The sequence below is a fragment of the Mauremys reevesii genome, linkage group 6, assembly GCF_016161935.1.
Source record: "Mauremys reevesii isolate NIE-2019 linkage group 6, ASM1616193v1, whole genome shotgun sequence".
NCBI classification, from domain to species: domain Eukaryota; kingdom Metazoa; phylum Chordata; order Testudines; family Geoemydidae; genus Mauremys; species Mauremys reevesii.
Window position 1 is genome coordinate 50,471,832 of NC_052628.1, and position 16,815 is coordinate 50,488,646.

General features: G+C 37.9%; 1 protein-coding gene across 1 annotated transcript in view; it reads right to left on the reverse strand.

Moving 5' to 3' along the window:
- The window catches only part of EDIL3 (EGF like repeats and discoidin domains 3), a 329,399-nt gene that overhangs the window by 19,825 nt on the left and 292,759 nt on the right, over positions 1-16,815 (reverse strand). Inside the window, exon 11 of the mRNA XM_039544460.1 lies at positions 4,614-4,769. Within this exon, the coding sequence (XP_039400394.1) occupies positions 4,614-4,769 (156 nt within the window). The remainder of the gene's footprint in view (positions 1-4,613; positions 4,770-16,815) is intronic.

The window sequence follows — 16,815 nt, forward strand, 5'->3', positions numbered from 1 at the left end:
CCTTGGGGATTGTGTTCCCTTTTCTTCCATTTCTGGCATTATTTTTTCTTCCTAAGACATTGGACCATTGGGCAGCCAGTTGGCCGTGGAAGACATTAGAACTGTGTAAATTGCCTGAAATAGTAAATAAAGGTTAGACAACTGAGTGTCGGAAAAATGATGGCAGGTGGTTACTAATCACCAGTAATGGGAAGCAAAAATCTATAGGGACTCTCAAAGGATATGGCAATCCTATCCTACTCAGGATAAGTTCACATCAAGACTATCATAAAGCTGTCAGGCCATGGTAGAAAAAACGGAAACATCAGTAAGTTTTGCTTGGTGCAGTAAAGCATCCTTGAAAATATTTATACATTTTGGGCCAAATCCTGTGGACATCCTCAAAATTGGTTCTTCTGCAAAGGCTGGTCGGATTCTGTTTTAGTTCCAAACTATTTTTCTTCTGTTCCCCCCATGAGTGCAGCTCAGTATTTCTTGATGCTGTCTCTTTCTGTGCTACTACACCAAGGAGCAAAGTTAGAGTAAGCTTGAATGCATGTTCTCTTTTTCACTGTAATGAATGCAGTACTTTGCTATTAGACGTTTGGTCTCTGAAAGACATTTCCTTTTTATAATGCAAAGGTTATAAACTAATATGAGTATGAAGTACTAATGTTGGTACACCGCTACCTCAATATAACGCCACCTGATATAACACTAATTCAGATATAATGCGGTAAAGCAGTGCTCGGGGGAGGGGGGCTGCGCACTCCAGTGGATCAAAGCAAGTTCAATATAACACGGTTTTACCTATAACACGGTAAGATTTTTGGCTCCCAAGGACAGTGTTATATCGAGGTAGAGGTGTAACTGTCAGATATTTTGGATAGATTTATGGTACATCCAGGAAAGGTGAAATTATTGTTTCCTATTTTTACCTGACAACCAATTATACTAAACACACATACATAACCACATCTGTCAGTACCTTTTCAGTTTTATTGCTATAATGGCAGATTTTGCTTTTATTATCTGGAGTCTTGGAATTTATTGCAAAAGAAAGTCACTACAGGATAAAACCACTGAGATCTGCCATCTTGTTCTCAATAATATTTGAGAAAGAAAGACTTAAAACAGAACAATATGGGCCAGATTATGATACCCTACTCATGCTGAGTGAATAGACTCTTTCAATTAATTTAAATCAATGGGTCTACCCAAGAAGCAAACTATCACTAATTCCATGTCAGCAAAACTGTTCATATGAATATACCATATTTTGTATCATAAGCTCTTTTATAGAATGCAAAAACTGAAAATACAATTGACATGTGTGAGATATGTTTATGGTTCCTTTTATTAAAAAAAAGTTCTACAAATAATAAATACAAGTGGAAACATTTAATACCCTGAAAAAAACCACAACAATTGTTGAAAACATTCAAACCTTGAGGCAACAGTTACTTCAACTGCTAGAATAAGACATTCTGCTAACCATTTGGAACCTAAATATATGCTATAAATGGCCATTAGTGTAACTATGTTCCAATTATCCATAACCCAGGAGAATGTTTTAATAAATAATTTCCATTCTGTCTGCATTTTTAAAAAATGATTCCCGTAAGCGGTGTATGTATTGTAAACAAATCCATAATAAAAATTTGACCATGCTATTAATTCAGCTGTTTGCAGCCTCCAGTATAAAGTCAATGTGCACTGAACAACATTCGAAATTTAAAAAAAGAGAAATTAAATACGTATGTATAAATCAATCACTAAACCTACTCTTGAACACCTGTGGGAGGACAGACCTCCAAATTGATGCAAAAATGGTTATTATGGTAATTATAATAACATATCATTCTGATTATTATAAACCTGTCTTTGCCTTTACTGAATTTTAGAACATATTTACAATTATTTTTATGCATACAATGCTTGGAAAACAATAGCATACATGCTTATATTTATAGTTGCTTACTTTATTAAATTAAACATTTGGACTAATTAAAAAAAACTCCTAGGAAATCTGTTTTCTCCCAAAAAATGAGAGGCACAAAAAGCATCAAAGAGAATGCCCCTGTCTTGGCCATAAACCTGTACATATCGTTTCTAGGTCCAATTGCACAGACTCTGGAATGCAGCTTTATAATGTCTATTTTGCTTTAATATTCTATATAGTTTGAATTTTATATTATGTTAGAAAGATATATCTAAATGTTAGTTATTGCAGTTTGTCCCATGCATAGACTATGTGGTAGGAGTTTTAACTGAGAATTGTAGGTAAATCTACTGTAGGATGTTAAACCGAAGCTACTAAAGTTACACATTTTTAAAACAGCAGGTTCAGTGAACTTACAGCCAAGAGTTTTAAAGGAGCAGGCTGAGGCTCTCGCTGGACAATTAATGTTGATTTTTAGTGAGTCATGGAGCACTAGGGAAGTTCCACAAGACTGCAAGAAAGCTAATGTTGTGCCAGTTTTTAAAAAGGCTAAATAGGACGACCCAGGTAATCATAGGCCTGTCTGTCAGGCTGACATCGATCCCAGACAAGATAATGTAATAAGTACAAATCAGCCTGGGTTTATGGAAAATAGATCCTGCCAAACTATCCTGATATGTTTTTTTTTATGACAATACAAGTTTGGTTAATAAAGGCAATAATGTTGATGTAATATACTTAGACTTCTGAAAAGCCTTTGACTGCACAACATTTTGATTAAAAAAAGCTAGAATGTTATAAAATTAAAAAGAATGGGCTCTTCAATCTAGCAGAGAAAGGTATAACATCATCCAATGGCTGGAAGTTAAAGCTAGACAAATTCAGGAGGGAAATAAGTGTTAAATTTTTGACAACAAGGGTAATTAACTATTTGAACGATTTACCAAGGATCATGGTGGATTCTCCATTACTAACAATTTTTAAATCAAGATCAGATGTTTTTTCTAGAAGATTTGCTCCAGGAATTATTTTTGGGACATTCTATGGCCTATGTTATACAGGAGGACAGAGAGGGTGATCACAGTGGTTCCTGAAGTGTGATGGGTGAGAATCTATTAATCTAGATTGTAATCTGGGGAACTGTTTGGTTAAAAGGCAAACTACCATAGAAATGTCTTCTAAAAATGAAGGTTACAACTGCCTTGTTAAGGGATGTGAATATATTATTTTCTACAATGTGAAAGCAAAATGATGTGTGGCACCTGTTTTTTCAAGGCAATAAATGCTGACTTGGGAGTCTTTGGTTACCCCTTCCCTCTCCCCTCTCCCATCCCTCGCTCCTGTCCCTACTGAGAAAAACCTCAGTTTTAAACTCACAAAGATTTCTGGAAATATGCTTTGTGACACTGATTTGTTTTATAAAGTCTAAAGTTTAACTTTGTTTAACTTTAAGGAAAATATGTATAGTGGAGAATTTTTTTGGTTACTTCTAACCTTATGTTTCAATTTAAATGTGAAAACCTGTTTGTTTATTCCCTAAATGCTTAAGATGCAAAAGCTTCTTTTGTGATGTTCTTTGGCAAATGTTTTGTATCTAAATGCAATAATCTAAAATAATAACTTATAATACCATTACTGTGTGAGTAGTAATACGTTTTATGTACCAATATAGAATCAAGTGACCTTGCTAAAACTGGTTACTAATATAAGAAGCTATTTGAACATCAAATATTTGTATTAATTGGGGAATTAATTAGTTATCTAAAAATCACAAAGACAACAATCACCTCTTCAAGGATCGTTAAGAAGACACACAATGATTTTTTTTGATGACCACTTGAGTTGAAGACTCTCTTTGAGAATTTTTAAATAGACTATTTTGAAAGCTCAGACTTGCATAGAAAATAGGAATGTGAGTGACTTATGAATATCTTGCTTGTTTTTGATAGTGGTGTCCCCTTGATCACCTCACGTGACTACTATAGTGAGGATCATATCCCTGGAGCAGTATGAAGAGAGACAATTATTAAAATTTGACCTGTCACTTCTTTTTTCTTTAGACTATGTTGATATAAAATTACATGGCACTCAACACCTTAAAACAGCCCTTTCTCTAACATCTGCCATTAACATTTGCAAAAGGAAGAGTTCTGGAATTAATTTATTTTAAAGCATATTAAGACCGCTGATGCAATATTAATGCATATGGGTGGGTATATGATATCCTAGAATGATTAATTACCAGAAAAATCACCCAAAACCATTTGGTACAAAGGCACATTAAAAAAAAGTATTTATTTTTTCAAAATAGCTAGCACATTTTATCATATACTTATCAAAATCTCAGCAGGGTTGCTGTTCTCAAAAACACAAACAAGCTACTTTTTATATGCATTCTATTGCAGAGTTCAAGGGAGAAATAATTTCAATAAATGGAGAACTGTAAAGTTTTATGTCCCGCATCTAATAGCTTTGGATCTGGCACATTGCATAGATATGTACGATATTATAGTATCAGTGAATGTCATTGTGGTTTATGATTCCTTTCTGTTCACCTTGACTTTTATCTGTGGAACTCTAAGCATATAGATCCACATAAAACAGACAGTACATATTAACCTGCAGGCTACCAGCACTGAGGTTACTACTTGCTGTAAATGCAACCCAAATATCAATTGCCTCATTATCTTACCTTATCTTTTTTTTGTTTTTCATCCTGGTAGATGGTCCAGTGCTCCCCATCATTACTGTAAGCAAGTTTATAAGAGCCCACAAACTGTACATGACCAAAATCTTTAGCTCCTTGAGTAATTATGCCAGTCACTTTTGTAGGAACAAGGAGGTCAATCTATAAACAAACAAACAAACAAACAAGAAAGTCAAACATAGTTATAATATTTTAAATTCAGCAACTGACTTTGTGTCACACAAAAACATAAAGATACATTCTTGATCATGTCATAGCAGCTATGATGCCCAAGAGCACAAGCTAATTTAGGAAAGCCCTGAGTTTTGTAGAGAAACCACCTCAACAATTGTTTAAGCTGATTTCCAAAATGTCTTCTAACTTACAAGAGCCTACTTAGACCAGTATTTTCCAAGATCTGGAATATAAATATTGGATTGGCTTTACAAGAATCCTACATCTTGGATAGGACTTCCTCATTCCTAATAAAGAGATTTTAGAATTACTTGTGCATTATTTCTCCAGTCCTGATTTTCAGTATTCATATGCTTCTGCAGCTTCAAAGTTAGGATTTCCACACAATCATGGTCTGTTATATGACATGTGCTGTTTGGGCATTTTGTTTGTTTTGTGATGTGTGTGAGTGTATAAATGCAGCCTACATTCCTTATTTCCTAGAGCTGCTAATGGGTTCCTCTCATGTGGAACTTTAATTTTAGTTGCTCCCCAGCTCTCAAACTAGGGGCCAGATCATCAGCTGGTATAATTTTGTTTGGTTCCATTGACTTCAGTGAAGCTACATTTATTTGCACTAGCTGAGGGCTTGGAGATTTCTAAAATGATTTTGGCACTTTAACTGCATCTATTGCCCAATATATACTTACCCCCGTGAATTTTAGTTTTTGCTCCAGGTTAAATCATTTCCATATTTATGCTTATACTTTCTAAGTAGAAAATGTATTTTTTTTTTACAAAATAGTCTCCTGCAAATTGGATGTCTGTGACACCCCAATACCAGAAAGCAAGGGGCTCTCTGGTATGTAGCAGTGAGTTTCAGCTGGCCTAACCAGCTCAGTGCACCCTACACATTGTTTCATGATATTTATTTAAAAGGTGTCTTGGAAAAGTAACTCACTGATCGTTAATATTCTTGTGTGATGTAAATATGGTTAACATGCAAAAAACTATGCAGATGTGCTGGAACGATGTTCTTCAATTGTGTTTGGCAGACAGTGCCATAGGTGCTGGAACTAGAGCTGCTGGGGGTGTTGCCGCACTCCCTGGCTTAAAGTGGTTTCCATCATATACTGAGTTTACAGTTTAGTTCAACGGTTCTCAGCATCCCCACTATACAAATTGTTCTGCACCCCTGGATAGTGCCTAAGCCCAGCTGGTCCTAGAACAAGGTTCCACAGGCTTGAATGTGTCTCCAATGTAAATTAAGCAAGGTGTGACCTAAGACAATAAAAAGCATATTGACATGCAAGGTAAAAAAAGCTATCAGGCAGGCAAGTGGGGGAAGATGACCACTTAATCGCCATGGGGGATACAGACTGCACCCCGGGAAGCCTTCCTGCCTCTTCAAACAGGGTCAATGAACTTTGGGAAGATATATGAGAAAGCAAAAGTCATTTATATGATCCTTTACCTGAGGAGATAAAGAAACCAAGTGCTTTGGGCTCTATGTTGGATTCTGGCTGAAGACTGGGCAGCCTTGCTGGAAGAATGACTGTGGTGAGAAAACTACTTTGAATAGAAGACTCTAGTTTGTTAAATTGGACTTTAATCTTAGAACCAGAGTTTTCCTTCTGTTTGTTTGTTTGTAACCTTTTCTATTCCTGTCCCTTCTATTTGGGCATCACTTAAATCTGTGTGCTAGTTTTAATAAATCAATTAATTGTGGAGGGCATGTTAACACCTGTTAAACTAACAAGGTGATGTATATTGTCTCTTTAAAGGAGCAGTGAAATTGAGCAGTTACAATGAGAGATGCTGAACATGGCAGAACATGTTTTTCAGGAGAACTTGTGGCTGGAATGGTAGTTGAGGTCCCATTGCAAAGAATAACTGGCGGGCGGAAGCCAGGGTGAGACCTTCTTGCTTGTATGCTGGCTGCTGGCGTCTAGATTGTGAGCCACAGCAGCATAGCATAGAATTGCAAGGCAGGTGGTGGCTGAACCCCTTATGTCTGGCTGAACCCCAAGGCATCACAATGTCACACCAAAGATTTTGATTTTAATTCTGGCGCTAAGTGCTCCAATTTAGGAACATGACTCAAACCCCTCTGAAGTCAAAGGTAGCCTTTCAATGTAATTTGTATTATTAGGCATAAAAAAGCTATTTGATAATTTGCACTGACAAAAACTGAGTTGCCAATGCTATTTAAAAATAGATCATACTTTATGAAGGCAAAATACAGAGAGAAAGCTATGAAATGGGATATTTATTGTTCTTGGTGTTTTGTAGTTGAGAACCATGTGCTGTTTCACTTTCCATTGTGTTTACTGTTATTCTTCCAACTTCAGCTAGAAGTGCATTGTTCTGTATTAGTGATTACTGTATGCCTCAGTTTTTGGATGTCGACTCTGAGACTCCTCAAAAGAAGTCTGATTTTCAGAAGTGCTGAGTCACCCTCAGAAAATCAGGCTTTTCTAAGTTGGATGCCCAAAACTTGACACCCATTTTTAAAAAAATGTATTTTGGCAGAAGATAATATTTTTCCATTTAAATTAAAACATAAGGGGTCAAATTTTAGGTCAGTGTTAGGTGTTAGTGTCTTTAAATTTTGCAGGGACATATTCCCTAGGCAACATATATGCCTTTCAGAGGTTTGGTGAAAATTGGTTATAATTTGTCAGTTAGAAATATTTTAAAAACATACTTTCCATATGCAAATGGACTTAATACGATCAAATAATGGCTCTCCTAATACATATAGCATGTGTAAAAATTGTAAGAAGTGCTACCTACTTCCATTCACAAAGTGAAGTTCTGTAGGAAAGGAATTTGGATAAAAGGCTCTGCAATCATATAGTAGTATAATTGTTTCTATATAAGCTTCAATGCACATGTGTAGCATGCTGTAATATCTGATTCTTTCTCTATGCAAGATAATTAACGTGGTTGTAATAGTTCAATTTATTTTCATTCAACATAACTAAAAAGTGAATGGTCCCAGCTGATGATAACCAGATCACAATAGGCCAAAGGTCCACTTTTCTCTCCCACTTCCCCATAAATAGTAAAAGGTGGTACTTTATTATTATTTTTAAATATTTATTTATTTATATCCTATCTCCTCCTGTGCTACACTCCTCCTCTTCTCTCTCTCCCTCTTCCTACCTTCACATCTTTTTCCTCCTTTACTATTTTATGATGTAGTCATAGTGATCTGGTTCACCTTGTATTTAGCTTCCCAGATCTGAAAAAGAGCTCTGTGTGAACTTGAAAGCTTGCCTCTCTCACCAAGAGAAACTGGTCAGATAAAAAAATATTACCTCACCCACCTTGTCTCTCTAATATCCTGGGATGAACATGGCTACAACAACAACACTGCATTTGAAAGTCCATTGAAGTCATGAAAAGACTTATACTGAGTTGCAGTAGTCTACTCATGAGATCATGAAGGCTTGGATCATGTGAGCAGTTCCATGTAGGATATGAATGGGAACAGTCTTCTGTCTAGACATAGATTGAAGTAAGCATTTTTCCAACCATCGGTACCTGGAGTCCAGAAAGGCATGTACACTTGGGTCTGATTAGACAGCTGGAGGGCAGAACTTTTACTGGGAGGTGAATTAACAGTTTTTTAGGTCTTCAGAGAGTTTTCATATTCCCACCAAAAGCACCTCCAGCTTGCTCAGGTTCAGGATCAGACAGCTTTCTGTTATCTAGTTGTTTATCCTAGCCAGGCAGATGGATAGCTCGGAAAATGGTGATATTTCTACTAGAAGCAAAATGTATGTAGAACTGAGGACTGGCTGCATATTGCTTGTATTTCAGCCATGATGTCTCACTTCCCCTCAGAGACTTCATGTAGATGTTAGAAAGGATGGAGAAGAGGACTGAGCCTTAGGGAACTTCAAAATTGAGTGGCCTAGTGTCATAAACAGATAGTTAAGGGTTAAGGTCTCTTTTACCTGTAAAGGGTTAACATGCAGTACCTGATGACCACCTGACCAGAGGACCAATCAGAAGATGAGATAATTTCAAATCTCTGTGGAGGGAAGCCTTTGTCTGTGTTCTTTGTAAGAGTTCTCTTTGGATCTAAGAGAGGCCAGTCATGTCTCCAAGTTCTCCTGGAGTAGTTTCTACTATTTAATAGTGAGTATTAATTAGAAAGGCGGATTAGTCTTTTGAGTTGCTTTCTATATTTGCAATTGTGTGTTTTGCTGAAGGAAATTCTTTATTCCTGTTTGCTGATATTGCTTTTACTGAGAAAGGGGGAGGGGGAATTCTCTCCAGAGATTGATAAGTTTAGACCCTGTATTGTTCCATCTTGGTTACAGAGACAGTGACTTTTCTTTTTTATTCTTTAATAAATTATTTTCTATTAAGGACTTGGTTGGTCTTTCCTTGGGTGGATTCTCAGGGAAAGAGAAGGGGGAGGTATCCCTCTGTAGTTAGATCCCGGTATCTCTCCTAGGAAAAGGGAGGGGGGAGGAAGCAGGGGGAATGGTTTATTTCTCCTGGGTGTAAGAACTCCATGGATTTGGGGCTCTTGGAATCCCCTAGGATTTTGGGGAAGGACTGTGTCTCAATCCACATATCTGATTGAGTGGTGGCAGCTTACTAGATCTAAACTAGGATTTTAGTTTAGAGGGAAACCAGTGCAGGTCCCCACATTGGAACCCAACAGCTCCAAGTGGGGGTGAGACCTATGACACCTAGAGATAAAGGAACAGCTCCCTATGATTCCGCTCTGTGAGCATTTGGACAGGAATGATTGGACCCATTTCAGACCTTTCCTGTCAGACCTTGTTACATCTCTGAGGTGAGTTGTATCTAATGCTCTAGGCAGACCCAGAAGGATAAGTATGGACATATTCCCCCATCTGTGGATAGGAAGGAGTTATTTATCAGTACTGTCCTTCTTCCATGACTATGCCTGAACATTGACTGGTACAGATCAAGGAAGTGGGCAGTAGATTGGTGTGCCTCAAGACTGTTCTTTGCCAATTTATTGATTTTCTTGCTAAAATAGCAGATTTGACTCCTGTCAGTATTTTGCAGGTTTGCTAGGTCCAGAGATGTGTTTTAGTGACATGGCAGAACTATACTGTTCTTTAGCATGGGTGGTAGTCAATATGTATACTTACGTAAGTTGAAAAAAACCCTCACCAGCTTAGTGTTTGTAGGATTGTGCCCTAAAGCTGCAGAACTTTAATTCTAACTTTGCAATCTTAGGTCAAGTTTTTCAAAAATGGAGGAAAGAGCAGTATAAAGGGAACTTAAGAGTAAACTGTAACTAAAATTAAGCTCTTAGTACTTTAGTTAGGAGCCTAAATAAGTGGCCTGATTTTCAAAAGGGCTGAGAACCAAGCAACTCCTATTAACTTCAATGGCAGCTGCTGGTTGCTCTGCACTTTTAACTAAGGCAGTGATACTCAGACTGAGGCTCACAAGCCACAAGTGGCTCTTTAATGGGTCTCCTGTAGTTCTTTGCAGCATATTATATTAAAATGCTGTGTGATTTAATTATTAACCAATTAGAATACTTGGTCAGTTATTTTGCTGTGAGAAGAATCTGATCTATCTAAATATTTCCCCTGTCATACTGTTCAAATATGAATATATAGCACTGTAGTAAATGAAACAATGAATTCACACTACTGTGGCTCTTTTGCATAATGCTGTCCGTTTATTTGGCTCCTGAACTACTGAGGTCTGAGTATCACTGAACTAAGGTTTTAGGAGCTTTGCTTTTAGGCACTAATTTTTTAATATCTTGCCCTTAATGGTCTCTTAAAGTAGCCTTGAAAGGAATGTTACTTATATTGAAAATTAATGTCTGTTTTGTTAGTATATGAAAAAAAAACCCTTCTTAAAAAACAGATGTTGTTTGTTTGTTTTATAACCATAAAGATAATCTAGATGGATTTTATAAATATTTTATGTGGCCATCATATTCAGAGTACTTACTGAAATTCAGAGCAGGAAAAAAATCTCATTAAAATTCAAAGGATGTAAAAGGTAAAATCATAATCAACCTTTATTATCACACAGATCCAGAGTTAATAAACATGTCCCAGTAACAGTTGTTTTATGCTTACAGAACATATCCAATGGCCTTGTAATGTTGTTCTGAAGTGATGTGGAAAGCTCAGGGATACTTTGGCCTATATTCTATCATTTTTTTCTAGCACACTTTCATGGTGCTAAGTACACTTTTTTTTATTACATTGTGTTGAATAATTATACTGAAACAAGAACAAAATTATAAATAACCAAAACTAATATTAACAAGGCATCAAGGTAACAGCTGTGCTACCACATGTTCCTTTAGCCTGTTTTTCCCCAAATGGCTACATCCTGCTTGCTTTGCAGGAGTATTTCCACTGAAACCAACTTGTATGAGAAAGGAAAGCAGGATTTAATGCAGAGTATAGACAAAATATCTGAATTAAAATAATTTAATGAAAAACATACCTTCCTCTGAGGAAGTAGAATGAGTATTCAGTTAGTCAATTGCAAACACCAGGTTATCAAATGGATTACCAGGGAAAGAATCTGAATTAACATTCTGTTGCTGTGTACTTTTCAGATTTGAATGTGATTAGCTGGATCGCAATCATTGCCTTCTTCAATATAGCAGAATTTAGAACTTGGCAGAGGCAATTAGGCTGTTACTGATAGGATCATTAACTGGTTACAAGAAGAACCATGGATTACAATTTAATGCATACTTCTACAAACTGCTGATCTAAAAGCAGTTTAACATCCTGTGATTCAAAGAACTCTCCTGGGCTAAACTCTCTGGCTTTCTTTATATGTCTCCTTTTCCTGTTTTGTTTTAGTTACTAAGGGCTAGATCCACAAAGATACTTAGGGGCTTAACATCCTCTTTTGGCACCTAAGTCCACCATTCGCACACCAATAATGTACTCAAAACCCACCACTCAGCTGGCACCTGACTCTGTAGGTATTTAAATTACCTAGCTGCCTATGTTTCCACTGGTGGGCATGCACAAAATCATCCAAGTCCGGCTACCACTGAGCTGCTCAGCATCCTAGCCCTGGCAGGATTCTTAAAGTAGGGGTTCCCTTGCCTATCACACCTGAGGGGTCTGAGGTGGTAGACATGCTCTGAGCATGCATAACCCACACAAAAAGAACTGGGCAACAAGCTTGGGAATTTCAGGAACTGGCTGCCTGGCATGTGTGAGGGTATAAAAGGACACCCAATAGCCTTGTGGTTAGAGCACTCACCAGAGATGTGGGAGATCTAGGTTCAAGGCCCTGTTCCAAATCAGGCAGAGCAGGGACTTTAACAGAGGTCTTCTGTATCCAAGGTGAGGGCCTGGCTACAATAGGGTGGATCTCTTTTTCTCTCTGGTGTTTCTTGAGAAGTCTGGGTTTTATCCCCTAGGACACAGACTGATCTGGCTTAGGCAGTGAACTACAGGAGAGGGTTCATGGCTAAGAATCTTGAGTGGATGAAGGCACTTCCCTTTGGCCCATCAGTACCTGCCTAAAGACCCAGATTGACGGGACTCAGGTGCCTAAATGCGTTTGAGAAGAGGAGCCTAAGCCCCTCCTTTTCCCTCTGCATTTAACTCCTGGCTGAGGACTTACAGAGATTATGTGGCTCCCTGCTCAACTAAATAGCATCTCAGAATCTCTCCCTTAAGCACTTGTTTCTCTACTAGGTGGTAAGGCACCAAGGGGGTTCATGTTGCAGTGCCTTGTGGAGCAGCGGCAAAGTACCTTTGTGGATTTAGTCCTGAGATATTAAAAGGCAATTCAACCATGGAAATGTGATTTGGAGGAAAGAGCTGATTTATTAACACAAAAACATATCTGAATATTTGTAATTAAATGCTCTAGATTGCTAGTTAGTTGAGCAACTTAGTGTAAATTTAAAACAGTACTGAACAGTGTTCTTATTTAAACTATGTGGAATTGGCCCTTTTTGAGAACTCTTTACTTATACTCTTTACTTACACTACTTATACAGTTGAACTCAGGAGTAAGTAATCATGTAATTGTGTATAATCGTTTGTGGGATTGGGGCCAAAATATAATAAAGCCAGATTCTGAGATGAGTTTAGACCATTTTGCACTGCTTACCCATTTAAGAACATAAGAACATAAGAAAGGCCGTACCGGGTCAGACCAAAGGTCCATCTAGCCCAGTACCTGTCTACCGACAGTGGCCAATGCCAGGTGCCCCAGAGGGAGTGAATCTAACAGGCAATGATCAAGTGATCTCTCTCCTGCCATCCATCTCCATCCTCTGACGAACAGAGGCTAGGGACACCATTCTGGCTAATAGCCATTTATGGACTTAGCCACCATGAATTTATCCAGTCCCCTTTTAAACATTGTTATAGTCCTAGCCTTCACAACCTCCTCAGGTAAGGAGTTCCACAAGTTGACTGTGTGCTGCGTGAAGAAGAACTTCCTTTTATTTGTTTTAAATCTGCTGCCTATTAATTTCATTTGGTGACCCCTAGTTCTTGTATTATGGGAATAAGTAAATAACTTTTCCTTATCCACTTTCTCAACATCACTCATGATTTTATATACCTCTATCATGTCCCCCCTTAGTCTTCTCTTTTCCAAGCTGAAGAGTCCTAGCCTCTTTAATCTTTCCTCGTATGGGACCCTCTCTAAACCCCTAATCATTTTAGTTGCCCTTTTCTGAACCTTATCTAGTGCTAGAATATCTTTTTTGAGGTGAGGAGACCACATCTGTACACAGTATTCGAGATGTGGGCGTACCATGGATTTATATAAGGGCAATAATATATTCTCAGTCTTATTCTCTATCCCCTTTTTAATGATTCCTAACATCCTGTTTGCTTTTTTGACCACCTCTGCACACTGCGTGGACATCTTCAGAGAACTATCCACGATGACGCCAAGATCTTTTTCCTGACTCGTTGTAGCTAAATTAGCCCCCATCATGTTGTATGTATAGTTGGGGTTATTTTTTCCAATGTGCATTACTTTACATTTATCCACATTACATTTCATTTGCCATTTTGTTGCCCAATTACTTAGCTTTGTGAGATCTTTTTGAAGTTCTTCGCAGTCTGCTTTGGTCTTAACTATCTTGAGAAGTTTAGTATCATCTGCAAACTTGGCCACCTCACTGTTTACCCCTTTCTCCAGATCATTTATGAATAAATTGAATAGGATTGGTCCCAGGACTGACCCTTGGGGAACACCACTAGTTACCCCTCTCCATTCTGAGAATTTACCATTAATTCCTACCCTTTGTTTCCTGTCCTTTAACCAGTTCTCAATCCATGAAAGGACCTTCCCTTTTATCCCATGACAGCTTAATTTACGTAAGAGCCTTTGGTGAGGGACCTTGTCAAAGGCTTTCTGGAAATCTAAGTACACTATGTCCACCGGATCCCCCTTGTCCACATGTTTGTTGACCCCTTCAAAGAATTCTAATAGATTAGTAAGACACGATTTCCCTTTACAGAAACCATGTTGACTATTGCTCAAGAGTTTATGTTTTTCTATGTGTCTGACAATTTTATTCTTTACTATTGTTTCAACTAATTTGCCTGGTACCGACGTTAGACTTACCGGTCTGTAATTGCCGGGATCACCCCTAGAGCCCTTTTTAAATATTGCCGTTACATTAGCTAACTTCCAGTCATTGGGTACCGAAGCCAATTTAAAGGACAGGTTACAAACCTTAGTTAATAGTTCCGCAACTTCACATTTGAGTTCTTTCAGAACTCTTGGGTGAATGCCATCTGGTCCCGGTGACTTGTTAATGTTGAGTTTATCAATTAATTCCAAAACCTCCTCTAGTGACACTTCAATCTGTGACAGTTCCTCAGATTTGTCACCTACAAAAGCCAGCTCAGGTTTGGGAATCTCCCTAACATCCTCAGCCGTGAAGACTGAAGCAAAGAATCCATTTAGTTTCTCCGCAATGACTTTATCGTCTTTAAGCGCTCCTTTTGTATTTTGATCATCAAGGGGCCCCACTGGTTGTTTAGCAAGCTTCCTGCTTCTGATGTACTTAAAAAACATTTTGTTATTACCTTTGGAGTTTTTGGCTAGCCGTTCTTCAAACTCCTCTTTGGCTTTTCTTATTACACTCTTGCACTTAAGTTGGCAGTGTTTGTGCTCCTTTCTATTTGCCTCGCTAGGATTTGACTTCCACTTTTTAAAGGAAGTCTTTTTATCTCTCACTGCTTCTTTTACATGTATGTTAAGCCACGGTGGCTCTTTTTTAGTTCTTTTACTGTTTTTCTTAATTTGGGGTATACATTGAAGTTGGGCCTCTATTATGGTGTCTTTAAAAAGGGCCCATGCAACTTGCAGGGATTTCACTTTAGTCACTGTACCTTTTAACTTTTGTCTAACTAACCCCCTCATTTTTGTATAGTTCCCCCTTTTGAAATTAAATGTCACAGTGTTGGGCAGTTGTGTTCTTCCCACCACAGGGATGTTGAATGCTATTGTATTATGGTCACTATTTCCAAGCGGTCCTGCTATAGTTACCTCTTGGACCAGCTCCTGCGCTCCACTCAGGATTAAATCTAGAGTTGCCTCTCCCCTTGTGGGTTCCCGTACCAGCTGCTCCATGAAGCAGTCATTTAAAGTATCGAGAAATTTTATCTCTGCATTTCATCCTGAAGTGAAATGTTCCCAGTCAATATGGGGATAATTGAAATCCCCCACTATTATTGTGTACTTAATTTTGATAGCCTCTCTAATTTCCCTTAGCATTTCATCATCACTATTACTGTCCTGGTCAGGTGGTCGATAATAGATCCCTAATGTTATATTTTTACTAGAACATGAAATTTCTATCCATAGAGACTCTATGGAACATGTGGATTCACTTACGATTTTTACTTCATTTGAATCTACACTTTCTTTCACATATAGTGCCACTCCTCCCCCTGCACGACCTGTTCTGTCCTTCCAATATATTTTGTACCCCGGAATGATTGTGTCCCATTGGTTGCTCTCAGTCCACCAGGTTTCTGTGATGCCTATTATATCTATATCCTCTATCACAGGGCACTCTAGTTCACCCATCTTATTATTTAGACTTCTGGCATTTGTGTACAAGCACTTTAAAATCTTGTCCCTGTTTATTAGAAGAAGAAAATAGTTGTAACACAGGATGAAATTTCCAGCAGCAAATTCCTTCTGTGCAGGAAGAAACTCTACAGTTGTAGAGCTAGCAAAGGTGGCATAGCTGCTTCCTATGTCCTCAGCACAGGTGACTTGTCAGAGGCGGGCTGGGGGCATGGCAGAGCTGAGCTTAGCTATGCCCAATTCTCAAATTATCCAGTAAATAAGAGACCTTATGCGAGCAGTGCCAGCAACATAAAGCTAGTGCTGGAACCTTCCTTATCTTATTTACACTAGGTCTGGGTAGCCCTGAATCAGGGAGTTGTAGCAGGCTCCCTGGAGCCACCACTCTCCACTCCAAGCATTTGATATGGTGGAAAATTGGAACCAATAAAATATAGCAGCCACCAGGTGTGCTGCTATATACAGCAGCTAATGCTGTGTCAGAATCATGTTAATACCGACTAAGCGCGTTACTCCTCTCGTTAGAGAGGAAGAGAGTTTTTAAAAGAGCCAAAAATAAAAATAAGATGCCTGCTAGTGTGGAGTGGTTTGGCGTTAAATTCGCTCCTAAAACTAAAAAAAAAGCTATTAGTACGCACGCTTCTGTATTAATGCCTGAAATAAATGTTGTTTTCCAAAAGTAAATCTAAAAAGGCCCCTATTAAAAAATGAAATGGTTAGCAAATAATCTATAGTGCCTAAGTACCTGTAGTACTTTGAAGAAGAAAAAACACTGCTAAAAGATATAATTTCTAGAAGCTGCTGCACATAAGTAATTAACTAACTCAGAAATATATTAAATAAAGTTAACTAATTATGCATTCATTTTATCAAAAATATTACAGATTTAAGATTATAAAGAAAAACACTATTTTATGAGATTAAAAAGTAATGCTCCAGAAAGAACTTTTGTAAGCAGTTTGACAGG